Source organism: Eschrichtius robustus, chromosome 10 (assembly GCF_028021215.1).
Source record: "Eschrichtius robustus isolate mEscRob2 chromosome 10, mEscRob2.pri, whole genome shotgun sequence".
Taxonomy (NCBI): domain Eukaryota; kingdom Metazoa; phylum Chordata; class Mammalia; order Artiodactyla; family Eschrichtiidae; genus Eschrichtius; species Eschrichtius robustus.
In genome coordinates, this window is record NC_090833.1 from 13,118,228 (window position 1) to 13,144,420 (window position 26,193).

At 54.8% G+C, this 26,193-nt stretch overlaps 1 protein-coding gene and 1 pseudogene across 12 annotated transcripts in view; both read right to left on the minus strand.

The window, feature by feature from the left end:
- Positions 1–1,103: 1,103 nt before the first annotated feature.
- On the minus strand, positions 1,104–1,894 carry LOC137770482 (small ribosomal subunit protein eS4, X isoform-like; annotated as a pseudogene).
- A 4,794-nt stretch (positions 1,895–6,688) lies between these two features.
- Positions 6,689–26,193, minus strand: part of DAB2IP (DAB2 interacting protein) — a 194,246-nt gene continuing 174,741 nt past the window's right edge. For 6 of the 12 annotated variants that reach the window (XM_068552325.1, XM_068552324.1, XM_068552330.1 and 3 more), the window contains 8 exons: positions 25,382–25,618; positions 23,707–23,908; positions 21,631–21,809; positions 18,679–19,567; positions 17,896–18,048; positions 15,495–15,691; positions 10,519–10,606; positions 6,689–9,668 (listed from right to left, as the gene is read on the minus strand). In XM_068552325.1, the coding sequence (XP_068408426.1) occupies positions 9,501–9,668; positions 10,519–10,606; positions 15,495–15,691; positions 17,896–18,048; positions 18,679–19,567; positions 21,631–21,809; positions 23,707–23,908; positions 25,382–25,618 (2,113 nt within the window). In that variant the 3' untranslated portion in view covers positions 6,689–9,500. The remainder of the gene's footprint in view (positions 9,669–10,518; positions 10,607–15,494; positions 15,692–17,895; positions 18,049–18,678; positions 19,568–21,630; positions 21,810–23,706; positions 23,909–25,381; positions 25,619–26,193) is intronic. The other 6 variants (XM_068552323.1, XM_068552333.1, XM_068552328.1 and 3 more) reach the window with 5 other exon arrangements.

Genomic DNA, 26,193 nt, shown 5'->3' on the forward strand with positions numbered 1-26,193 from the left:
GGAGAAAGGGTGTGTGCTCTCCAGTTCTCCCCAATCCCCACCTCTCCCTGTTGTCTCTCAACACTGGGTCTGAGTGTCCTCTGATGTGGGCCTGCTTTAGTCACTCACATTGCTGCCAGGTCACTGAAGCTTTGTGCTTTGCATTGTCAAGGGGTGTTCAGAAAAATCACCCAAACTTGGAATTAAGGCAAAAGGAGGCCAGCTTGTCATCCCAACTTGTCATCCCAGTGTCCCACTGGAATATTGTTAAGAGGACCACCCCGGGACTATTCTATCACCTGGGAGAATACATCTTTATTTGACTTGCCATTCACTACGTATGTATGTACATAGCGTGTGTATTACATGTTCACGTGTGGATTTTTGTCACCCACATTGCTTGTGGTTTTATAGCCCTGTAGGGCATTAACTAGTCTTGACTGTAGCCAGAGAACAGCACATGATCATGCTGATTAGTCTCAATGTAACCTCACCGTTTCTTACCAGGATCTCTCGCTGAGACTCTCCACCAGGAATTTTCAGGAACAACAGACTCTCTCTGCTCTCCAGAGCCATGGTTCCCATCTCCTCACTTAGGCCCATGTACTCAGCCACTGCTTCCTTCCCCTGGGCTCCTGGCTAACACCAGCACGGATCCACACAGCTCTGGTATGTTTGAGAATTATGACACTGTGCCCTGGAGGGGCTCTTTTTCCATCCATTGTGCTGGGTTCTTTCATCCGAACACTTGAGTTCTTCCTTCAACTCTGGAAAATATGCTTTTATGATTCCTTTGATCATTTTCCCCTTTCCTTTTCTTTTCCCTCCTTTAGGAATTCCCAATAGGTGGATGTTAGATATCCTGGATTGAGCTTCTAGATTTTTTTCCTCTCACTCCCATTTTCTTTTTTTTAAAATCTATTTTATTGAATTACATTTGATTTACAATTTGTATTAATTTCTACTGTACAGCAAAGTGATTCAGTTATACATACATACATGTATATATACATACATATACATTCTTCTTCATATTCTTTTCCATTGTGGTTTTTTTTCTTTTTAATGCAGTATTGTCTTTAAGTAAGTACAAAGACTTCCATTCATGTTGCCTAGAGATCATTTTATCCACTGCTCTGTTTGGCCGCCAGTCTCTTGTCTCTCTCCTCAGCACTGGTAAGGTGGATACCCTTTCCACGGGGAAGAGAGAGCCACGGTTTGTTGCCTTTGCCAATAACGAAAATGTTGGAGAACCGGGTGGCAAAGCTGTTGCCATTGGCATCTTTCACATGAACTACATCAAAAGAACCAGGATGTCTCTCCCTGTTGGTGATCACACCAATTCTTCCCAGTTAGCACCTCCAGTCACCATGCACAGGTTACCAGTGTCAAATTTGATGAAATCAGTAATCTTGCCAGTCTCCAAATCAATCTGAATGGTGTCATTCACCTTGATGAGGGGATCAGTGTAGCCAATGGTGAGAGCATCATGGTTCACCAGATGAGGGATTCCTTTTGTCCCCACAAAGACCTTTCTCATTTTGCACAACTTATACTTCGCCTCCTCAGGTGTAATATGACGAGCAGCAAAGCGATCCTTGGTGTCATAGATCAGACAAAAATTCTCTCCAGTCTTGTCAATGCTGATGACGTCCGTAAAACCAGCAGGGTAGGTTATATCAGTGCGGACCTTGCCATCAATCTTAATGAAATGCTGCATGAAGATCTTCTTTAGTTCATCTCCTGTTAGGGCATACTTAAGTCTGTTCCTTAGGAAAATAATTAGTGGGAGACATTCCCTCAGCTCGTGGGGACCAGTAGATGGACGAGGAGCAAACACACCAGTTGGTTTATCCAGCGTCCAATGCTTTGGAGCTGCTATGCATTTCAGGTGCTTCTTGGGACCACAAGCCATGGCTGCTCTAGGCATGAAAAGTGCTCCATTGTGGTTTATCACAGGATATTGAATATAGTTCCTTGAGCTATACAGTAGGACCTTGTTGTTTATCCATTCTGTATAAAATAGTTTGCATCTTCCTACCCCAAACTCCCAATCTATCCCTCTCCCACCCCACCCTCCCCCTTGGCAACCACAAGTCTGTTCTCTATGTCTGTGAGTCTGTTTCTGTTTTGTAGATAAGTTCATTCTGTGTCATATTTTAGATTCCACATAAAAGTGATATATGGTATTTGTCTTTCTCTCTCTGACATACTTCACATAGTATGATAATCTCTAGGTCTATACAGGTTGCTGCAAATGGCATTATTTCATTCTTCTGTATGGCTGAATAGTATTCCATCATATATATATATACCACATCTTTTTGTTGTTGTTGTTTTGTTTTTTTAATTTTTGAATTTTATTTTATTTTATTTTTTTATACAACAGGTTCTTATTAGTCATCAATTTTACACACATCAGTGTATACATGTCAATCCCAATCGCCCAATTCATCACACCACCATCCCCACACCCCCGCGGCTTTCCCCCCTTGGTGTCCATACGTTTGTTCTCTACATCTGTGTCTCAACTTCTGCCCTGCAAACTGGTTCATCTGTACCATTTTTCTAGGTTCCACATACATGTGTTAATAAACGATATTTGTTTTTCTCTTTGTGACTTACTTCACTCTGTATGACAGTATCTAGATCCATCCACGTCTCAACAAATGACCCAATTTCATTCCTTTTTATGGCTGAGTAATATTCCATTGTATATATGTACCACAACTTCTTTATCCATTCGTCTGTCGATGAGCATTTAGGTTGCTTCCATGACCTGGCTATTGTATATAGTGCTGCAATGAACATTGGGGTGCATGTGTCTTTTGGAATTATGGTTTTCTCTGGGTATAAGTCCAGTAGTAGGATTGCTGGATCATACGTGTACCACATCTTTATCCATTCATGATGGCCCTTCTGACCAGTGTGAGGTGGTCCCTCATTATAGTTTTGATTTTCATTTCTCTAATAATTAATGATGTTGAGCATCTTTGCATGTGCCTGTTGGCCATCTGTATGTCTTCTTTGGAGAAATATCTATTTGGGTCTTTTGCCCATTTTTCGATTGGGTTGTTCGTTTTATTGTATTAAGTTGTATGGGCTGTTTGTATATTTTGGAAATTAAGCCCTTGCCAGTTGCATCATTTGCAAATATTTTCTCCCAGTCCACAGGTCGTCTTTTCATTTTGTTTATGGTTTCCTTTGCTGTACAAAAGCTTGTAAGTTTGACTAGGTCCTGTTTATTTATTTTTGCTTTTATTTATTTCTATTGCTTGGGAGACTAAGAAAACATTTGTATGATTTCTGTCAGAGAATGTTTTGCCTATGTGCTCTAAGAATTTTATGGTGTCACGTCTTATTTTTTATTTACTTACTTACTTATTTATTTATGGCTGCATTGGGTCTTCATGGCTGTGCATGGGCTTTCTCTAGTTGTGGCGAGCAGGGGCTACTCTTCGTTGTGGTGCACAGGCTTCTTGTTGCGGTGGCTTCTCTTGTTTTGGAGCACAGGCTGGAGGCGTGTGGGCTTCAGTAGTTGTGGCACACGGGCTTAGTTGCTCCGCAGAATGTGGAATCTTCCCGGACAAGGGCTCGAACCCATGTCCCCTGTATTGGCAGGTGGATTCTTAAGCACTGAGCCACCAGGGAAGCCCCAACTGTCATGTCTTATATTTAAGTCTTTAAGCCATTTTGAGTTTATTTTTGCATGTGGTGTGAGGGTGTGTTCTAACTTCTTTGATTTACATGTGGCTGTTCAACCTTCCCAACACCACTTGCTGAAAAGACTGTCTTTCCTCCACTGTATATTCTTGACTCCTTTGTTGATGATTAATTGACTGTAGGTATGTGGGTTTATTTCTGGGCTCTCTATGCTGTTCCATTGATCCCTATGTCTGTTTTTGTGCCAATACCACGCTGTTTTGATTACCGTAGCTTTGTAGTATTGTCTGAAGTCTGGTTCTCACTCCCATTCTCTATTTCTGGAAGAATACCTCAGCTTTGTATTCCATCACTCCTATTGGATATTTTATTTTTGTCAGCAGCCCTTTTGTGATCTGTTTTTTTTTTTCATAGCATCCTATTGTAGTTTTATTTCCCTGAGGATATTCTAGTTTGGGGAGGGGGTTGTTTTTTAATGTTCTTCTCTTTCTTACATTGTCTCTATTTCCTGTTTCCTTTCTTGGGCTGGTTGTTTGGCCTCTCCCTTGAAATTTTTTTCTTTTTTTTTTTGAGCTGTTATATTTGCAAATAGGGGGCTTTGTTAGCATTAGTGAAGCAAAGTCCCGGGGAAATTCATATCTATTTTATTAATTGGACACTTTCTTGGCTGTCTGTGCTCTTTGCATGTGCATGTGTGCATAGGCCCGGGACACACTGATCAGTGAGTCTCGTTATAGGATGTTGGAACAGTGATGCAGCCTTTGCTTTGGGAAGTATCTGGAGGTCTTTTCTCCAAAGCCAGTTTTTCCAAAGAAGAATGTTCCCAGTCAGGTGGGGGACAGATGCCTGGCCCTGGGCATTCTGGGAGCCATGAGGGTGCTTGTGGGCCAGGCACTCTTGAGAGCAGAAGCTCACTTCACCCCTCCCCACTGCTTTCAGACCTGTACCTGGCAGAGCCCTCGGCTCTGCCTGGTGTCCCCTCATCTGGAGCCTACCTGGCTCGATTCCTGCAGGGGGTAAATGTCCAGTTCCTAACCAAGAGGTGAGGTGGTAAAGAGGAGTTTCCTGGCTGTGCAGAACAGGGAGAGGAGGCTGTGGTCTGGTTCCCCCGTTTCCAACTTGGTACCCTTGCTCGGCCTCCCATCATGCTGGGACCCCGTAGGGCTGATCAGCTCACTTCCGGTTCATCTCGCCCTCTGCTAATTTAGTCAATGCTCTTTCATCAACCTCCATCTGCCAAAGCTTTTCGAATTCTCTTACATACTGATATCTCCTCCCACATTAATTCTGCCCTTATGAGTGATCATCTTTTCAGTCCTGTCAGTACAGTGGTGCTTGAAAAGGAAACGAGATAAATGCATGTCATCAGTATACCTTGTTTAATTGGAAGATTATTTCTTTCAAAAACCTAATCCTACTGATGTAATATTTATTTTTTAAACTTTCTGATTGGTAGAAGAAAAACTAAGTAAACGTCTTTTAGTGAGCTCTAGTTTTATTGCTTCAAGGTACAGAATGTGGCCCAAACTGTTTCTTTGGCCAACTTTTTCAGGTTTTCATCTCTCGATATATGCAGTCAGCTTTGGGTGATGTTCTAAGTATATGTGAAAGAAGGTGTGTTCTCTCTAGGGTAAGAGCTTGATGTATCCCTGCTTATTAAACCTTATTGATTATTAAAATCCTCTGGGTTCTTATTGCCTCCTTGATCCGTCATAAGCTAATAATGGTGGGGTGTTAGTCTCAGATGCAACTGTATTTTTGTCGATTTTTTTCTTTTGCATTTCCAGCAGTTTTTGCTTTCTATTTGATGCTTCTTAATCCACATATGGAAGTTCATGGCTTTTGTACCTTCGTTATAAATGCTGGTCAACATGAAATGATTTTTCAGTTCCATTCATTGCTATTTCCTTGAATTCTGTTTACAGGGCATCACCTCAGCAGAGGGACCAGAGGGACCAGTTTGGGAACCAGGGTCAGTGGTATGGAAGCACTGAGGTGGCCCACGGGTTTGGCAATGAGGCAGTGGAAGTGTGAAAGGCAAGCCAGGCTACAGAGGGCTGGGGAAAGGGCGGGAGGCCAGAGGCGGAGATGGCAAGTCCCTGCAGGCAGTAAGTACACTTTAAGAAAGGTTGTCTGAAGGGAATAAAACCCAGCCTGGAGCAGGTGAAGAGCAGGTGGAGACCTGGTGTTTTAAATGCTGTGAGAAGGAGCGGGAGGGGCCGAAGAGTTAGTAGTGATGAAAGCAAGGGGCGGCCAGGGGCTGCCTCGGGAAGGAATGGGGGTCCTCTCCTCTCCTGTGGCTGCTTTGGGGAAGGAAGCAAGGTGAGAGCTGGGGCGCCTGGCTGGCGGTGAGCCAGGGTGGGGTCAGAGGGTCACTGCCGCCGTCTTCCCCCAGTGTGCTAGGAGGCTGGCTCTCGGAGCAGGGAGAGCATCTGGCTGGGAGATCCGAGAAGAGGTACGGGTTTGGCTGAACCACGGTGGAGAATAGGGCAGGGAGGCCTTGCTGAGGGGAGATGGGAACCCACAAGGGCACGGTCTGAAATGGGGGTGTTTCTTTTTTTCCTGCAGTGCTCACCTGTCCCCTGTGCAGGGTGCACCTGAAGGGGCTCAGGCGCTGGCCTGTTCCCAACAAAGGCCCTGGGTTCAGCCTTGCAGGTGGGTCTGGGCCATGTGTTGGGGCTTCTAAGCTATCAGAGGCTTGGGTTTAAGTCTAGCTCAGCCATGATCTGCTGGTGGCCCTGGACCACCTCCTTCCCTCCTGGAGTAGGATTTCAGGGGCTGGGGAAGCAGAGTCTGGCAGGAGCTGGTGTCTGCTGTAGGGAAATGCAGGGGCCAAGCTCTGGGAGCCTAGAAAGTCCACGCTCGTCAGAGCGAGGGCGAGGGAGAGACCCCAGCCCAGAAGAGGACAGCGTAATCCCAGATCATGCGGGGTCTCCCCTGACCACAACTGCCACCAGGGTGAACCGAGTGCTGGTAAAGAACAGTATCAGGCCACGATGCAAGAGTCACCCCTGGAAAAGCAGCTGAATGGAGAGGCGAGTCAGGCTTAAAATAGCTAAATAAATCTTTAATATTTCTAATTGCAAATGTACAGAAATTGCACAGCCACACAGTCTTAGAACACCAACAACTTTCTCTGTACATTATTACATAGTTAGAGTCACAGCTGGAGGGAGGCGCTCCAGCCAAGACGCCAACATTTGCATTTTTTCCTTTTCACATACGTACAAAAGGGGGGGCAGGGAGGTGGAATGGGGGCTGGGGGCGGCTTGGGGGAGTGTGTAGAAAAGAGGGGCCGTTTCCCTGGACGGTCTGCCTTCCACAGACGGCCGGGGCGGGAGGCGGAGAGGTGTACCCCGGGGCAGATGCTCTGCAGGGTGGGGGGTGCCTGGAGCTCTGGCCCTGGTTCCCCACCCCCCTTCTGGGTGGTCGGAAAGAGTCTTCACTTATAGGAAGTTTGGCAGTTTCCTTCACCCTAAACATAAAGGTTAAGCAAAATGTCAGGCCTCCCTGTGTTGGCAGGAGAGGGGAGGGGAGAGCCTTCTCCAGCAGGGCTGGGCCTGGGTCTCCCTGAGCAGGGACTGCCTTCCCTCCTCCTCTCTCAGGGACGCGGGTTCAGTGTGACCCAGGCAGGTCGCACGTCCCCACCACCCAGAGAGCACGCTGCACAGCCGACAAATAAAATGCCACGAGCAGGGAAAAACCCCATCACCCAAATCCCCAACCTCTGCCTCCTGCCCAGCACTGTTCTCTAGATTAAAAATAAAATAAAAACCATCGGAGAGCAGCGGTCCCGGGCAGCCCTCGGCAGCACCAGGACTAAAGGACTATGTACAACCATTAGGTGAAATAGTTACATTACAGTCAAACACCAAGAACATTTACAAAAGTCGTCAGACTTGCAATTCAGATAAAAATCTGGGAAGAGTCTGTACACTTTTACAGTTTTTGCACTAAGTAAATAAGGCTCTCGGCCTGACAGCTCCCAACCCAGGCCAAGGGCCGCCAGCACCGGCCACCGCTGGCCTCCTGAGCCCGGCTGTCCAGGCCCTGGGAACCTCCCCCCTGTATTGCTAAGAGGCGCTCAGTCCGAGGTCGCTCAACGAGGCATCGGCGGGGGAGGCGGGTGCGAGAGGGAACCAGAGGAGGATGTCACCGGGGCCAGGCCCTGCCTGTGTGGCCAGAGGAGTGGGGCAAGGCCTCCGCCCCCATGGCCTGCCTTCCTGAGGTCTGTGACCCTTGGGGGTCCTGCCCTCTCCCCACAAGCGGGTCTCTGGGCTAACTGAACTGGTTTCACCCCAGGACAGGGTGCAGTGTGGCCCGAGCCCCCCGCCGTGCTCCCCCCTTCCTGGGGGGCTCTGGGGCAACCTGGGCCCTGGTGGAGCGTCTCCAGCCCCAGCGGCAGGAAGGGGTCTCCCCAGCTTCCCACGGCTGAGGCAGACGGGGCGGCTCCTGGCTGCGGGGTGAAGGCCCCAGCTCCTGCCTGAGATTCCCCAGGGCCAGGGGTGGGAACAGGGAGGGACGAGAGAGACCCACGCTCCTGCCCACCTATGTCCCGCAGGGGGCGCGGGGAGGGCCGATAAGCTACAGAACAGCCTAGAGCTGAGGGAAACCGGCCCCAGCCGCGGGTGAGCACCTCCCTGTCTGCAGCGCCTGGGTCCTCGGCTGGGCCCGGGAGGGGTGAGGCAGAGGCCGGCCGCACACACGGGGCGGGTGCAGGCTGCTGCTGTCTTGGAGAGGGAGCAAGTCTAACATCCTCCAGGGCCGCTATTTCCCATGCAGTGCGCACGCTCAATTTAAAAGGCCCCTGTGTTCCAGCAAGCGAGCAAGCGGGCTTTTGTTTCTAATGCATACTGTGAAAGGAAAAAAAATCACGGTTATCCACCTTCTCAGGGCCTGCGGGCACTAGACTTTTTTTTAACCATCCGTCAGGAAAGCTCAGCCTGTCTCTCAGGGGGAGCACCTGCTGGCCACTCCCTGCAGGGCCACCGTGCCCGGGTACACTAGCTCCGGGAGAGGGGCAGGCACCACAGTGCCGCCTGGGCCAGCTCTGCCCAGGTCTTTGTCTTCGGGGAGCCCCAGAGCATCGGCCTGGGCCCACGTGGCAAGTGAGGGAGGTCCTGGATCTTCCCACGGGCGCAAGGGCCCAGAAGAGAGCTGTGATCCTCGCTGGGTCTAACCTGACAGAACAAGTTAGGGAGGGAAGGAGGGAGGGCGGGAGCAGGAAGGCGGAGGGTCTGGGGACAGGTATGGGGGCGGGTGACTCCTTGGTTCCTCACAGCCGGGAAGGGTCCCCGCGCATGCAGGGGCAGGTGCTCAGGGTGGAGGTAGGCAGGGGTCCCGGCGCTCCGGCAGCTCCGTCCTCCCCACCCCCTCCTCCCTGCCTGCTGACCGCCCTGTCGGCTCCTGGAACTGAGGGGCAGGTCCCACAGGGCAGGGCCTGGCTGCCTGGCAGTCCTGGGGAGGGGAAGCCACGAGTAGGCCCCTGGCTCTCCGACCCTCCAGCTCTCCGGGCAGCTCCCTCCCTGGGGAGGGGTCGGGGGTACATGCACTCAGCCAGGTCAAGGAGGAAAGGTGACGCACACCAAATTCAACACCCGACAGAAACATTGCGCAGCCCCCTGTGCCTGCTCCCCGGCCTGCAGTCTCTCTGGCCTGCACCGAACGCGCTTCTCGGGGAGCGGGCCGCTGTGCCCCGGCACGCTGCGTCAGTCTCTCGCGGCTCCCTCTGCGGCCGCCTCCGGGACCGCGGCTGGAGGGAGGAGCCGAGCCTCGGCCTCCTGCCCCTGCGCTGGGGCCGCTCCTCCCCAGGCCGAGACCCTGCCCTGGGCCACCATGGTCCTCCCTCCTCGGGCAGGTTAACAACTGCTGCTGTTTCTGAACTCGCCGTTCTCAGTAATCTGCAATTTGGTGGGGTTGGTGGGGGAGATGCCGTTACGGGCTTGCATGCTGTACCTCTCTTTCAGCTGTGTCAGGGCGCTCATGAGGCGGGCGTTGGCAGCATCCAGTGAGGCGATGCGCTTCTCCTGTGGGCAAAGAGGGCATCAGCTGGGGTCGCGGGATGGCCTCCTGGGCCAAAGGGGGTCCGTGCCGGAAAGGGATCTCCCTGGAGCTGTGTCCGCCTACAAGAAGCGCTGGGAGGGGGAAGGCAGGGGGCCTGGAGGATACCACGTGTGAAGGATGGGAAAGGCACCGAGGCGGCAGTGGTCCTGCTGGGGAGGAGGCGGCCTCGCCATCATGGACCAAGACCTCCTTGCGCCTGCCTTCCTCATGTCTCTACCTCATCACCTGCTTCTCACCCAAAGGGAGCAGCCCCAGCAGTGTCAGGCACCAGCTCGTTCATGTGTGTGTGCACTGGTGTGTACAACACACAGGTCACAGCTACCAGTCAGCCTGTGGGGTTTCCAGACTGAGCAAGGCCTGGGCCTGGAGAGGAAAAGGGCGCAGACCTGGGTGAAGGAGATTGGAGGCCAGTCTCTAAACTGTCTGTCTCCCCTCTCAATGCAGTTGGGAAGCCACAGCTCTGAACAAGAGCTCCCTTGCTCCCTCTCTCCCCAGCCTGCTGTCACCCCCAGCCTTTCCCATTCCCCTCCTAATAGTTTCCACTCTTTGGTCAGAACCCCTGGTGAAAGGCAACACCCACCAAGCTGCCCCTGCAGGGGAGGAGTTGCCCTGCCCTTTTCATAGCCTGTCCTAGTGAGCTTGTGGTCCACCGAGACCCTCAAGTCTGACTTCTTGGAGCAGAGATCCTGATCTCCTATCCTCCTTAGCTTCTGCAGTGGGGTATGACTGAGGATGTGAAGAAACCAAAGTCACCCCCTCCTTATCCCAGGTCCTTTAACACCTGTGGCTGACCAAAAGGCCAGAGCCCCACACCTGGGCATCAATGATCTTCTGTTTGGAGTCTACAGCTGCTTGCATCTCCGCGTGGTCCTTCTTCAGCTCCTCCTCCACTGACATCAACCTGTTACCAGAGACAAGGACAGTCAGGCTGGCATTTGAGGGTGCAAGTGAGGAGGTGAGTGTGGGGCCTGGTGGGAAGAAACCATCACACCTGCACAGAGGGGGCATACTAGGAGAGCCGCTCCTTGTGCCATAGACTCACCTCCCACCCTTGCCTGGGACAGAGGCCCCCCCAGTTGGCCCCCAGCAACTGACACAGGCTGAGCCTGCTCCCTCCTTACGCGTCACCCGCCCCAGATTCTGTTCCCAAATCCCCAGAAGTCCCTGGGGCTGCCCCTTTCCTGATGTTCTTCCAGGAGCCACAGGGGTGGGGTGGGAGTGGGTGTTAGATCGACCCTCACCACACCCCAGAGCCAGGCAGGTGGTGTAACATCATAAGACCTGTGGTTTGAGTGGGAAACAAAGGCCCTGCAAGGCTCTAGAGCTTTTTCCACCCACCCTGTATTCACTGAGGCTGTGCCGGGCACTCGAGGTGGCAAGATGAAGTCACAAGGCAGAAGGGACACAGGCAGGGAGAAGGTAACTACGCTCTGCAATGGGCAGCTTGGGGGCCATGGGGACGGACAGCAGGAAGTGGCTGGCTGTCCTGGGGGTGGGGGTGGACACACTGAGCTGGACAGCTGAAGGACAAGCAAGGTCTGCCGCCCGGGGAATGAGCAGGGAGGACGCGAGGAACACGATGCACAGAAGCTCAGAACTAGGGCCGGCGGGGGCCTGTCGCCAGCTGCTCCTTCCGAGACCCTTTCAGGTCTGATCCTGCTCGTCTCTCACGTACCTGTCAGTCACTGTTGATCACACCCATCTTCCTGCTCTCTTCCTTCAGCTTTCAGGCCCCATACTCTCTGGGTTTGCATCCTAGCTCCCAGGCCACTGCTCTGCAGATGCCTTGTCCTGTCTGCCCCTAGGCTGTCAGGGCTCCACAGGGCTCTGCCTCAGCCGGCCATTCTTCCTGCTCTACACTCTTCTCAGAGGAGTTCACCTACTGCTTTATTTCTGTCTCTACCCGCACAACTTCTCCAGAGCAGCAGAGCATCTAACCCCCAGGCGAGCACTTAGTCCATTTCACAGCAGATGCACCGGGAGGTCAACGGCGCTGGGGCAGGTACCACGGAGGGCTGTCGTGAAAAGCCAATGGGATCAGGGGTTGAGGAGGAAGGGGTGTGGGATCATGCCGAGAGGGGGTTCCTTGTCATAGGAAGGTACGTCACTGAGCAAAGCCTGTAAGAAGGGGGAGTGGGAGGAATGGAGGAAGGAGGAGTGGGGGGAGAGACTTCCGCTCCCAGCTATGGTGGAATAACAAACAGGCACTGGATTTAACCTCCTGCCGTAAGAAAAAAACAAACTAGAAAACTGGACAAAATATATGAAAAAAAGGTTTCCAGACCGTGAAAAGCAGGCAGTGCAGTACAGTACGGTGACCCCTAAGAGAAGGGAACACACGAAGCGAGCCCCACCCGCTGCTGGCAGTGTCCCGGCAAGCAAAGGAGGGAAGTGATCACATGGAGTCAAGGAGCCCCTGGGAGGATGGAAGGGTGGGGGAGCAAAGCTTTTGGGGGGCAGTACCAGAGAGGAGAAAATGCAGAGAGGACTCTACCTATCTCCTGAGGGGTCCCCTTGGGGCTTTGGCTGAGGACTGTGGTCTGCATGCTTGTGAGAAAATAGCCAGGCTGGGGCAAGAGCCATTGGGAAGGAGTACACAAAACCACCCCAAGAATAGTTTATGATCCTTCTAGGCCGTGTGGAAAAGCATACCAACACAGGAGGCATGAAGTAGAATCCCCAGAAGGAAAGTCCTCAACAGTGAAGCCAGATTAGGCCTAGGCTAAAGACTGTCCAGGACCCACCCCAACGAAGCTTAAAAGTGAGCCTCATTACAGATGAATCGGGTTGCAGGGCAGAAGTTGAGACACAGATGTAGAGAACAAACGTATGGGCACCAAGGGGGGAAAACTGTGGTGGGGTGGGGATGGTGGTGTGCTGAATTGGGCGATTGGGATTGTCATGTATACAGTGATGTGTATTAAATTGATGACTCATTAAAAAAAAAAAAAAAGTGAGCCTCAAAAGAATCAAACTGATTCTTCTAACGTCACTGTATCCCAGAACAAAGCCCCCAAATATTGAAAGGAACACAACACATCCAACAGCTACGTAAAAATCACAATGTCTGGCATCCAACCCAAAATCACCAAGCACACAGAGAAGTAGGAAAACATAACCAACCCATGACCAGGAAGAAAAGCAATAAGAACAGACTCAGAAAATGTCAGATGATAGAATTAGTAGACAAGGACATTAATACAACTGTTATAAATATATTCTACATGTTCAGGAAAATAGAGGAACACATGAGCATGATGAGAAAAGAAAGGGATGGGATTTAAACAAAACTGAAAACTTAGAGGCAAAAATACGACACCTGAAATGAAAAAATACTGGATAGGATTAACAGCAGATTAGACGCTTAAGAAGAAACGATTAGTGAACTTGAAGACACTGCAACAATCTAAAATAAAACACAGAAAAAAGATGAAAAAAGGAAAACAACAGAGCATCAGTAAGATGTGGGACAACATAAAGCAGCCTAATGTATACGCAATTAAAGTCCCAGAAAACAGACTAAGGAGGCAGAACTCCACACCCACAGATCCAAGAGCTCAACAAACCCATGAAGAAAACATGTCAAGGCACTTCATAATCAAATTGCTGGCAATCAATGATAAAGAAAAAAAACTGTAAATTAGCCAGAAGAAAAAGATACTATCAGAGTCCATTATAGCCTGGGTAAGGGAAAAATTGGGTCCACTGCTAGTTTTGGTAAAGAGCCACACCACGCACATGCTTCTGCTAGAACAGCAGAGTTACATAGTTGCGATAGACACCATATGGCCTGCAAAGTCTAAACATTTATTATCTGCCCCTTTACAGAAAGTTTCTAACCCCTGCCCTAAAGTGACAACAAGATACAGCGAATATGCCAATAAAGGAGATAAAGTGGAATCATAAAAAATACTCAATCTAAAAGAGGGCAGGAAAAGGAACAAAACAGATGGTACAAATAGAAAACAAGTAGCAAGAAAATAAGTTTAAATGTAATTATATTGACAATTACATTAAATGTAAATAGTCTAAACATTCCAATTAAAAGGCAGAAAACTGTCAGATTAGATAAAAAGCAAGAACAATAAGGTATCTGTAACAGAAACTCACTTTATAATGAGGGACATAATTGGGTTAAAAGTATAAATAGGATGAAAAAGGATATACCAGGCTAATACCAATCAAAAGAAAGTTAGGGCAGCTGTCCTAATATCAAACAAAGTAGATTTCAGAGCAAGGAATATTACAAGGGATAAAGAAGGTGATTTTATAATGATAAAGAGATCAGTTCATCAACAGCACATAACTAGCCTAAATGTGTACATGTCTAAGAATAGAGTTTCAGTGAACATAAAGTAAAAAACAATAGAAATGAAAGGAGAAACAGACAAATCCGTAATTATGATTAGAAACTTCATTATCCTTTTCTCAATAATTGGTAAAAAACAAGTACAGAGAAAAACCAGTAAGGATATAGAAGACTTGAACAACACTATCAACCAAATTGACTTAACTGACTTGAACAGTAGGGAGGAAATACCAGGCTTGGCTGGTAGAAATAAGTGTGTTACTGAATTCAGGAGAGCATGCACCTCTCAGAGAATAGATAAGATGAGAAGGTGGTTAAATGAAAAGTGTTTCCTTTCTTGGAACCACACACATGAGGTGAGCCAAGAGCAGAGCTGGAAGTTCAGTCAACAGTGGGTTTCTAGTCACCCTGGTTATAGGCCCTCTGCTCATGCTAACCATTTTATAAAAGAAACCCACAGGTAAATCAAGCAAGCCATAAGTAGAAGCAGAGAAACAGGTGGTCTGAATAGGAGGAATTAAGGAAGGATCTTTACAGTGGACAAAGCATGAGGCCAGGTGGGGGAACATCCTGGCTACTGCACACCTGCTGAATCTATCCTGACGACAGGCTCTTGTACCATGTGAACAAACAAGCTGTAAGTCCACACTGTCTCCTCTTGCACTTGGTATTACTGTCATAAGGAAGTAAAGTCCACGACTGGGACCCTGTGGGCTGGTCTGAATGCTACACCTTGACTATATTCCCTGCTTGCAGACATGCAGGAGGGTGTATCCACTTTACCCGTGGGCAGAGTGGAAGAGAGAAGGGAATCAACACAGAAATAAAGATAAGCCACCACTAAGGAAGAGAGTCAGCATTAAAGTCAACGGTCCACCTGGAAGTCTTCCCGCATAACCCACAGGCACCTTAAAACTCAACATACCCAAAACTGGCATCATCTCTCTCCCTCCCCATCCCAACTGCTCTTCTTCCAAAGGTCCCCATCTCAGTAATTGGCACCATGACACACCTGGATGCTCTTGGTAAAAATCCAGGGGTCATTCTGGCTACTTCTTCCCTCCCACCTCCCACCCTCACCCACTGCATGTAACTGACATTCATTCCTTTTCCTGCCCCGGATTGGGTCCTCATTGTCTTTCCTGGCGCCTGCATCCAGCTTCCAAACTCCCCTGTGAGTGTGCACCAAGAAAACATGACTCCCTACAGGGAGCCCAGGCCCCTCTGCGGCTGCCTCGGCCAACCTCACGTTCCACCATCAACACACACTGCACCATGTGGGCCCCCCACACTCCGGGCTACCTCCTGCCTCCAGGCCTGTGCCACACTGTCCCCACCGCCGCGGACACTCTTCTCTCTCCACACTCGGCTCATCCTGCGGCTGAGCAGCCCCGCCCTAGGATCCGGGGCCTCCTGGAGGGCAGGGGACAGGTCCGCTCCTCTGTGCACGTGGGGCCAGAACTGGGCCGGCCGCCCTCACCTGCTGATGATGCCCTTCATCTGGATGTCCTTGTCCTCCTGCTGCCGTCGCAGCCGCTCCTCGCCCTCCTCCAGCCGCGCCTGATACTCCAGCACCAGCTTCTGGGTTGTCTCCTCCTGGCACTTGAACAGGGTCTCGTACTCCTCCAGCTTCTTGGTGGAGATTCGCAACTTGTCCTGCAGCACCGCCAGGTCCTGCTAGGAGGGCAGCGTGCCACGGGCACAGCACCCAGGACAGAGAGCACAGCCTCATGAGCCCGGGCAGGGGCACAGGATGGGAAGCAGCCCGCTCGGAACGCCTCAGGGCCCATCACCATCTCAGTCCTCTTCCCACAGCGGGGAGACACCCAGGGAGACGCCCAGGGAGAGGCGGCCAGTGAGACTCCCATGCCTGGCCCCCATCCGGGGCTCTCCCACCCGCCAGCCCAACCTACAGCTAGGAGGCAGATGAAGACTCAAACCAGATCTCAGAAGTAAGGGTCTTGAGCTTTGCATAATAAACAAAAGTTATAAACCTCTTGGGTGCATTAAGGAGATGACAGTGCTCTGAGAGATGGGGGCTCTACAGGAGGGGAAATTGAGGCCCAGAAGGCAAATGACCCAATCACATGGGGAGTACAGTGACTGACTCATGGGGTGAGATCCTAGCCTCCCAGCCTCAATTTGACCCTGAAGCCGTGGCAAGTCGCATAGGAAGTCGGGGGAAGAGATTAAAGGCAAAGTGGTCTAGGGCTTTCTGGATCTGACTCAGCCCAGCACTCTCGGCCTTTAGGGAGGAGGAGGGATGTGTAAAGCGGCAAGAGAAGCAGTGAGCTGGGAGGCTGTGCGAGCTGAATAGAGAGCGAGGCAGGGTCAACACCTGAATCAAGGGGCTGGAGAGGTTGGGCACCGGGTGCTGTGAGAATACAGGGAATGGGGAAGGCAGGAAGGGCCTCTTCTTGAGTCTCGGGCATCAGGAGCCAATTCACTCATCAGCACAGGACTGCCCAAAGGCCAGGAGGCAGCAAATCTAACTCCTGAAGCAAAGCTGGCCCCAGAGGAGAGCCCAGCTCCAGGAGAAACAGCCCCATCCCAGGTCTTCTGCACGGCTGGTCAGAGCGGGGTCGGGAGGGCCCTCCCTGACAGAGGCAGGACCGGGTATCCAAGGAGCTCGAGGGAACTCCAGGATTTGCCTGCGAGGGTTAATGGCAAAGAAAGAGACAAACAGCAGCTCACTGGGCCAAGGCACGAGGAAAGAGAACACTCCAGCTGCAGCCTGACCCTTGATATCATTCAGGCACTCCTTGTAATTCACCGATGGGAAGGTAGTCTCAGAAAAGCGCAGAGCCTGGCCCCAGACTCACGCAAGGAGCCTGGGGTGAAGCTGGCCCTCCTTGCTCCCCAGCCAAACTCTGGCTCTTGGAGCACTGTGCCCCATGTCCCCTGGTCCCGTTCACGTAATAATGGTGAAAGCAGGTGGATGCAGTGGACCAAGGGGATGGTGGAGGCGGCGGAACGCAGCATGGACGTGGACCTGACCCCAGGCCAGTGGGAGGGAGAGCGGACACCCTGCCCTCCGTGCCCTCCCCTGAGAGGCTGCTACAGGCTTTCCTGGGGCCAAGAGGGGCGAGGGCACCCACGGGGAGTGGGGGAAGTGGCTGCTGTTCTGGGGGGCCTTGCACTGGTCCTGTGTCAACCTGGGCTTTGGCCTCCAGAAGGAAATGAGAATCGGCCATGGATCCAGGGCAGCTGCCACAATAACTAAAAGAATTTTGGAGAACTGAAGCACCCCACTGCTCACCCAAATACTAGACGTTATGTTGGGGGTGGGACTTGGATGTTTTAGGACCACTATTTTTCCCCTGGAAAGAAGAAAACATCTCGGTAGCAATCTGACATCACCCCTCCCTGGCTCTCTCTCCCAGACCCTGGTGGAGACGGGGACTGGGAGAAAGCCAGGTCGCGGGCAGGCACAATCCCAGAGTGGAGGGGCCTGGCCGGGGTGCCTCTCCCTGCTGTCTCCAGGACCCGTGCCTCTGCCTCTTCATGCATGAGGCTCCCCCCAAAGGGTCTCCATGCACCTCTTTGGCACCCCTGACCCCCAGGTCCTGGATTCTCCTCAAGTCCCAGACGCTCAGAAGCTCGGCTGCCCAGTCACTTAGGGAAGGTGCCTCCTGGGGTCTGGATTCAATACAATTCCTGGGTGGGTCTCACATGCAGCCCATGTAGGAAACCTCAGGTTTAAGCTAAATCCTCCAAATTCCACTGACTGCTGTCCTCACGTGGGACCAGGGGTTGAGAGGGGACTGGTCATGTGCGGGAACAAGCAGCGCTGTGAATTCAGGGCTCGAGGGGAGGAAATTCTGCCAGCCACCTCGGGGAGGCAGCCCGCCCTGCCCCGAACTGCCAGGGTCCAGCTTTACCTTTTCTGCTTGGCTGAGCTCCTCCTTACTCCTTAGCCTATCCCTGTGGGGGGGGTCTGGGCCCAGGCCCTCGTCTTCTAACAACTGCGCGTTCATGGTCAAGAGCCAGGCGGCCGTGCGGTCCAGGGCATTGGGGCTCACGGGTGAAGGGCCCTGCGATGAAACACAGCTGTGAGGGGCTGGAGGGAGGGGTGGGGCGTAGCCTTGGGTGAGCCCCAGGGACGAGGGGCTCAGAGGGAATCTTTAGCTGACTGGGCACATCTGATGCAGCCCCCCGCCCAGGCAATTCCAGGTAGCCTGAAGCAGAGTCAAGAGCCCAGGTGGCCTCCTGAGCGTGGCTCTCTGCCGCCCAAGTGAGAGCGAGTGGACCTGGCCCGGCAGGTCAGTGTCCGGCCCACAGTACATCTGTTACCCTACTGTGTGTACAGCCCTGGAGGCCAGCTCAGAGCAGGAGGGGGCCTGGGGGCCACGTCAACTCCTACCCTGGGTCGGGCTTTAACAGGCTTGGAACTGGAGATGGACGGACCCCTCCCTCTTTCTCCTTGACCCCAGCTGTCTCTGAGGGAACTGGCAGAGGGACCCCTGGGCCGCAGTGTCCCTGGTTCACAGGACGCAGGCAGGGCCAGTGGGGCCGGGGGGTGGGGGGCAGGCTGGCAGGATGGGGCCGAGTGGGGCATCGTTCAGCATGGGATGGCAGCGGGGTGCGGGTGGCGATGACACGACCAGGAGCAGCACAACACGGGGTCAGGCCGCCCCCCGGCGCCGGAGCCCGGCAGCACTGACCTGCTTGTGCACCGCACGAGGCTTCAGCTCGGGGCTGTCGCCCTTGGAGGAGGACGACTGTTGCCGCAGCCGGGCTCCGGGGCCAGCCCAGTCGGGCGAGGCCGACGCCAGGGTCCCGCTCGAGGGCCGCGGGTACTGCAGGGTGCTCAGCAGGGTGGGTGGCGTCCGGCCGCGGGGCGCGGGAGGGGGCGGCGGGGGCGGGGGCGGCGGCTGGTCGATCCTCCGCTGGGGGCCGGCGCTGTTCTGCCGCGGCCCCGGGGGCTGCCCGCCCTTCTCAGTCAGCGACACCTGACGCCGTGCCAGCTCCCCGGGGCGCCGCCCCAGCTCCTCGGCGGTGCTGCTGAAACTTCCCAGCTTGGCGGCAGCCGCCAGCTCCTCGCTGTTGCTGTGGGAGCTCAAGGAGCTGTGGCCCTCGGAGCCCGAGTCGCCAAGGCCACGGGGAGACAGCGGCAGGCCGGCCGCCATCTGGTACACAGGGTTCTGGAAGGAGAGCGGCGCCAACAGCTGGGGCCGGCCTGGCGCGCCCTCCGAGGTGCCTGCTGTGGTCGGCGTCTGGCCTGCCCGCCGCACCGTGGCCAGCCCTGCCAGGCTCACTGGGGCCACCCGGGCTGGCCACCCGGCCACCAGCTGAGTTGCAGGCGCCTGCCCGTCGACGGCAAGGGCGTCGGGGCCCGCCGGGGAGCCCGCCTCCCCGTCCAGCGCGCGGGTGTCCTGGAGGTCCACCATGGACAGGCTCTTGCCACCGTTGGCCATCTGAAGATCAGGCTCGTTGGCTTCCGAGTAACTCGAGCTGCGGGCAGGTGAGGGCTGGACCCCGGAGGACCTTGTGACAAAAAACAAGTCCTTGTTTTCGGGGGTTGGAGACGGTAACCGGGTGAAATCTATCAGACTGCAGGGAGACAAGCACACACAGGGAAAGAAGGGGGAAGAGAAGAACTGTGAATGCGGCCAAGGCGGGTCCCAACCGAGAGCCCCCGCCAACCTGCCGCCCACCCGGTGGCCTGAGCCAGGGTTGGGGGAAGGGCGGGGGGAAGAAGAGGGAAGGCAGGGGAGGGGAGGAGGTGCGGGGGCAGCGAGAGTGGGAGAGTCCCGGGGCCCAGTGGCCCAGCTGCAAAACCAAACCACAGCCCGGGCAGCTGACCCTGGCAGAAGCCACCACGAGGGCGAGGGGCTGACGGCTGCTCCTGCACAGAACCTCTGCACTAGGGACCTGCGCTCCCAGTGTCAGGCCAGGCTGCCTGGCAGGCCCTTTCCCTGCTCAGCTGCATCTTGGGACAGTAGGTTCTGGGGCCTCAAGTGCTCTGGAAAATCCCCCTGACTAAATCCAAACCCACGACGCAGTGGCTCTCTGCTATCCAAGGGTCCTGCACCGAGAACTAGGGCTTCAAAGCCACGGGGGCTTCCTCTGCCTCTTCCCTCTTGTGCCTAGTCACCCTGATAACTAGGTGGGGGCCTGTGCTGAGAGAAGCCTCCACCTGCAGCCTCCTGCTGCCACCCCGGTCTGACTGGCAGGCGGGGGCTGGCGCTTCCGGCAGAAACAAGGAATCAGAGGCGGCTCCTCCAGGCGTGACTCAGGCGGGGAGGGCCTGCACCTGCAGTGGCAGGCCATACCCTCACCCCCAGCCCGGACTCCCAGACTCTCCCTGGCCCCTCCCTGGAAGCCAACTCCTTGGAAGGAGGCACAAAGCCAGGTGGGCTTTGGAGGGAAGAATGCGGGGGGTGAACAGGGCTCTGAGTGGGCTAGAGGCAGCAAGAACTTGGGGGTTCAACATGGCCTTAGAAAGGAGTTGGCTAAGCCTGGGATGGTGAGGAAGTGCCAAGTCCCAGGTGATGGGACTTAGGCAGGGCAGGCAGCGGCCACTCAGGGCCACAGCACTTGTGGGCCGAGAAGAAGTAGACGAGGGCAGCACGTGGAGCCGGGAGAAACCCAGACCAGTCATGGGCCTGGGCTGTCCTTCCACACGCCCATGTCAGGTCTCCTGAGAACCCATGTGCCCAGACACCTCTCGAGCCACCTCTCGGCTAAGGTGTGTTCCCCACCTGAATCTCTGCTTTGCCTCACTCGGAAGATTGTATGAACGGCCCCTCAAGACTTAGAGGGACCCGAGAAGGGGCATCAAGGTCTCTGCATCTCCCGCCTCCCCCTGGGCCTCCAGTCCCTCACACCACATCCCCAGGTCCTTGGTCTCAACGCCCTCGCCTGCTAAAAGCCTGCTGCTGCCACCACTTCAGGACCAGAGAGCTCCCAACTCTGCTGCTCCAGCCTCACCCTCACTAGCTGGTCCAAGACGGCCCTGGTAGAGGAGGGGAGCGTATACAAATGCGGCATAAAGAGCTCACTGTAAATGCCAAGGTCCTCATTTTGATGTCATCACTCAGAGAACACTCTGCCTCCCCCTCCACTGTGTTTTATTTGCTGGGCGCTCGTCCCAGGGCTGGGGGCTCAGAGCAAGAGCTGGGCCTCAGCACCTCTCTAGTTTCCCAGGCTCCCAGTCTCTAAGCCTCACAGAGTCACCTGAGCTCCTCCTGAAAACACACACCCTAGAGCGTCACTTCTGGAGATTCTGATTCAGGTCCAGGAAATACCAGGAAACACATACAACCCAGTGATGTGGAAGTGTTTGGGACCAGTAATTGTTCTTCAACAAAAGATGGGTTGTCTTTCTCCAGGCCTTTGTCTGTGCTACTCCCTCTGCCTAGAATGCCTGGTCCACCAATGGAGGTATTACTTTTCCAAACTATAGCACTACAGCACTACCTCCTCCAAGAAGCCTTTCCTGATTTCTCCCAAACAGAACTTCACTACTTAGGGCCTGAAAAACACACTGAGTCTCATTCAGCTTGTTTTATAAACACCAGCGTAGGTACCTTCCACCCCAAATGAGACTGCAGGTGGCTGCGCCTTGTCTGAACAGGCACCCCGCAACACCCAGCACGCCTGGCAGCTCTTACCCGGAGACGTCGTTCTCGATCACCATCTTCTGCAGCCCCGCTGAGATGCTGCTGCCGCCAGAGCCGGGCGTAGAGGCCAAGTCGTTGGTCCCTGCGAGCTGCCCACTGCCTGGGGCACTCAGTGCTGTGTGCACGTCCCTCAGGATTCGAGGCAGAGGCCCCAGTTTGGATACGATGCTCTGCAAAGACACAGCAAGAGGCAGGTGTGACCCACTGGGGCCGCCTGTGGAGGCCAAGTGCGCTGTAGCCACTGTGTTCAAAACCTCTAAGGAGCCAGTCAGAAATGCAGGCCCGCCCTCCCGTGCAGGTCAGATCCAGCAGGTCTGGGAGCGGGGAGGGAGCCCAGAAATCGCAAATGACATTTTTACCAGCTCCCCACATATTTCTGGGACAGGGTGCGAGACCCACAGGGAGAAACGCTAACCTAGTCCAAGCCTTTCACCCCAGTCTGTCCTACCTCGGTTCCCCCATAGAGAGGACAGGCCACACGGAATCCCGGACCTTCCCCACCTATAACTCCCCATCTGAGAGGCTTTGGGGATGGCTCCCTCCCACGTCATCTACTCCACAGGGTGGGCTGGGGCCTGACCCACTCCGACACCTGAGCCCCAGAGGCAATGGCCCAGGCACCAAGCAGGCACCACCACACGCCTGTCAGGCAGAGAGTGGTGCCTGGGCTTGCTAAACCTCGCTATCCTGGTTTAGACCGATGGTGCTAAGGGTTCCGGGCTGGGGATAGGGGACTCTGCCTTCCCCTGGCTTATGCCCCAGCTTCCATCTAGGGTTTTGTGCAAAAAGAAAGTGTGAAAACTCGTGTCGTCAACAGAGAAGAGACGTGAGCGGCAAACAGCTCAACTTTAAATCCTGCTGCAACCTCTGTAGCTCCCGTCTGGTTGCGCGGACATGGAAGACGGTGGCAGGGCACAGGTGCTCAGTAAGTGGTGGCCGTAGACTGAATGGTGTTGGCGGCAGTGGAGGGAGAGAGGGCCTTGGCCCTCATTTCCATTTCTCCCTCCTGGGTCTCTCGGAGCCAAAGGGCAGTGGACATAAAGGAGCAGAAATGACTGCAGCAGCACCTGTTTGTAGTGAAAAGCTGGGCCTAATCTGAGCGTCCAGTAAACTAAACGGTGCAGTCACGTGACGGGACAGTCTGTGCCATTAGAAAGGTCACAGTGGCGGTGTGGCATGTACTGTCGTGAAAAGATGCCCATGAAGGAGGAGTGAGAAACGCATGCGGCACTGCACGCAGAGTTCTCACTTTAACAAAAAGGGAAAGGACTTTGCCTGTGTGTGTACTTAACATATGCACAGATGTATCTAGGAGGCTGCACACCAGAGCGCCCTGAGCGGTCACCCCTAGGGACGGGACAGGAGTAGGAAGGCCTTCCAGTCCTGGTTCAGCAGTAGCTACTTTTGTAAGATGGTCTCTCAGAGCCCTGGAAAGCAGATGTTCTGGAAGTGGATCCTGGCAGGCCCAGGCCTTGCTGCCAAGAACCTGCTCACTGTGCGAGCTGGGGCTGCTGGGGACAGTGGAACCCAGGCCACAGTGGCTGCAGCAATGTCAGAGATGTCTAGGGAATAACCATTTCAACTGATGGCCAAGGGCAATTCTGGAAAGGTTTGCAACTTCCTGCCTGACACGTGGAGGTACGGCATCTTCAGTCTTCTTTTTCATATCGGTGGCCTTAAAACCCAGAGCAAGGACATTTTCAGAGAAGCAGCTAAACCTGATCACACTTCTCGGGGGTAGGGAGCACAGCCTCAGGAGCGGACTCCATCCACTCAGTGCCAAGTGTGCGGAGGCACAGCCGAAGCCCCAGTACACAGAGCGGGCTCCCCTGGGCAGGGGCTGCCGCGTGAACGTGGCGCCCCCCACCAAGGAAATGGGCCCCGAGATCCCCAGCGCGTGCTGACAGGGCCTGGGCTGGACCCTCGGGCTCCGGCGCGCGGCAGGGATCCGCACCGCACAGGCGAACCCTCTGAGCCCCTGGCTACTCTGGGAGCTGCAGCAGCCTGAAGCAGCTCTGGTGGCCTTCGGCCTGCCCTCCGCCCCATCGCGGCCCGGTGCACAGGCACCTGCTCCAGCTGGCTGACGGCCTCCCAGAGCAGCGAGTGCAGGCTGGAGAGCTCGCGGCCCAGGTCGATGTAGCCCTCGAAGCCGGCCGTGTTGGAGATGGTCTCGGGGTTGGAGATCTCCAGCAGGAAGCGCTGCATGTTGGTCCACTCGTGCTCCAGGAACTGGTTCATGAACGACATGTACTCCTCCTTGCTGCCAAACCTGGAGCCGAGCAGATGGGGTGAGTGCCCTGGGCCCCGCCCAGGAGCCCCCCTTCGCCACTTACTCCCCAGCCAGCCAATCCACTCTGGCTCAGGGCCCTCATGGCTAAGGCTAGAGACCCTTTCTGGGCCTTTTCTCACAGGACCTGGAAGGTTCCGTGGCCCTCACTCCCCATTCACTGCCGGTCACAATCTCCTTCCTCTTTTCCCCCAAATGGCAATGGCCTGGCGCGCAGACGACTCTCAATCCGTGCCCGGCCAGGTCTCTCTGCTGAGCTTTCAGACACATTCCGCCACGGGCACCTCCCTTCGTCCTCAGCTTGGCCAGGTCTGCGGTCATCTCCGGCACCCCGAACCTGCACCCTCCTCCGGGGCTCCCTGCCCAAGGGGAGACGCCACCACCCAGCAGAGAGCTGCGCGAGGAGCCCGGCCGTGGTCAGCTCCCCCCGCGCCTCCCCCACCACCGGCCAGGCTGCTGACCTTACCTTCTAATCACCCCGTGACCTCGCAGCAGTGCCTCCGGCATCGCCACCTCCCGGGCCCAATACTCCCGCCGCTTTGCCTTTACCGGAAGCGTAACTTTCTCTCCTGCCAGCCTCTCGCCAGCCAGTCCAGCTCCCTCCACCCCGGCCCCACTGCTGCCAGCCTGAACTCTGCAGGACCCTCACCCTCTCCCTTGCTCCAAGGCCCTGCCTGGCCTTCAAAAGTCCCTGCTTTCCTCTTGGGTCTCATCTCCCACCTCCCCCGGCCTGGCACTTGATGATTCAGGGACTGCACAGTGCCTGGTCCCTCCCGGGCCTGCCCCTCTGCTCCTGCCGCCCTTCGTCCTGACACGCAGCTGGGGGAGAACATCTCCTAGGAAGCCTCCCTCTCTCCTCTCCCAACAAGCGCAGGGCCCTCCTGCGAGGCCGTGTGCCCACGTCCACCCGCTCCCTCCCCTGCTGTAGGGTTGGCTCCGGGAGGGCGGGCGGGGCCCAGAGGGGGGCTCCATCCACACCTCCTGAGAGCGCCTCGATGACCCAGCCCTTCCGTTTCCACCCACTCCCTCTAAGGTACAGCGAGAACACTGAAGTGCTTCACTAGCAATGACGTCCTTGGCAGCCTTAGATGAGGACAATCTGAAACAAGCCGGGTGCCCAGCCACAGGGGTCGGCTTCAGGAGACACAGGCCCTTGTCCCTCAAAGGCATATTAGTCACTCATTTCAAAACCAAGTGTATGAATGGTAAGTACATGGGAGAATCCTTATGATAAAACGTTCATTCAAAGAAGCAGAAGGAAAAAATACCTTGTCTTCTCACCTTGGAAAATTACGGAGACATACCACAGCGGCATGTACCTTCAGTAGGGGAGCTGGGGTGCGGGGAGAGGGTGAGGGGAAGGACTGAGGACGGCAGGGACCGGCCTGTCGCACGGCCCAGCTCTGGGGCAGACCCTGCGCCACGGACCCTGCCGTCGGGGGACACGGCACTCACTTGGCGAAGTTGGCCAGGTTCTGGGTGACCTTGGCGATGAGGGTGAGCGTGCGGGCGGTGCGGTCATCGGGGTACTCCTGCAGCAGGTTGAAGAGTGAGGGCGACATGATGGCCGGGCAGAGGAAGCGCAGGAACAGGGAGGCGCTGATGAGCCGCTCGCTGATGTCCGGCCGGCCGCGGCTGCTGCACTCCTGCCGCCACGAGGCGAACACCTCCTTCAGCTCCCGCGGGAAGACACTGTGCCGGGACACACGAGGCGGGGTGGGCTGGCCGTCAGGCAGGGCGCCGGGACCGGAGGGGGCAGAGCAGGGACCCGGTTCTGGGTCCGATGGAACCGAGTTCCAGCCCTGCTCCACCATGAGGGCTGTGTGAGCCGGCACAGGGAAAGCACAGGGAGAGCACAGGGCAGGCACACCCAGGCCGCAGTCAGGTGGATCTCTCCCCGAGGGGCTGAGTGGGATGGGACACAGGCACGGGGGAGCCGGCGGTGAGGGCCAGCTCCCAGAGGGCTTCGCCCCCCTCCCCACGTGGCAGGCATCAGGGTGTAGGGGAGAGTGAGGAAAACACAGTAGGAACAGACCACCACTCCTTGGTTCCCATCCCTGCCTTTTGAGACTGACTCCCTTCACTCAAACAACGTTATGGAATTAGCGGTTTTCAGCAGAGCTCGGGGCGATCAAGAAGATGGGTGGATCTTAACCACAGGGTGAGGACACAGCTCCCCACTTTCTCAGGGGGGAGGGAAATGGAGGCAGTGGCCTCCCCAGGCGGACCCGGTGAGTGGAGGCAGCGTTCCCGGCACCCGGCTGGGG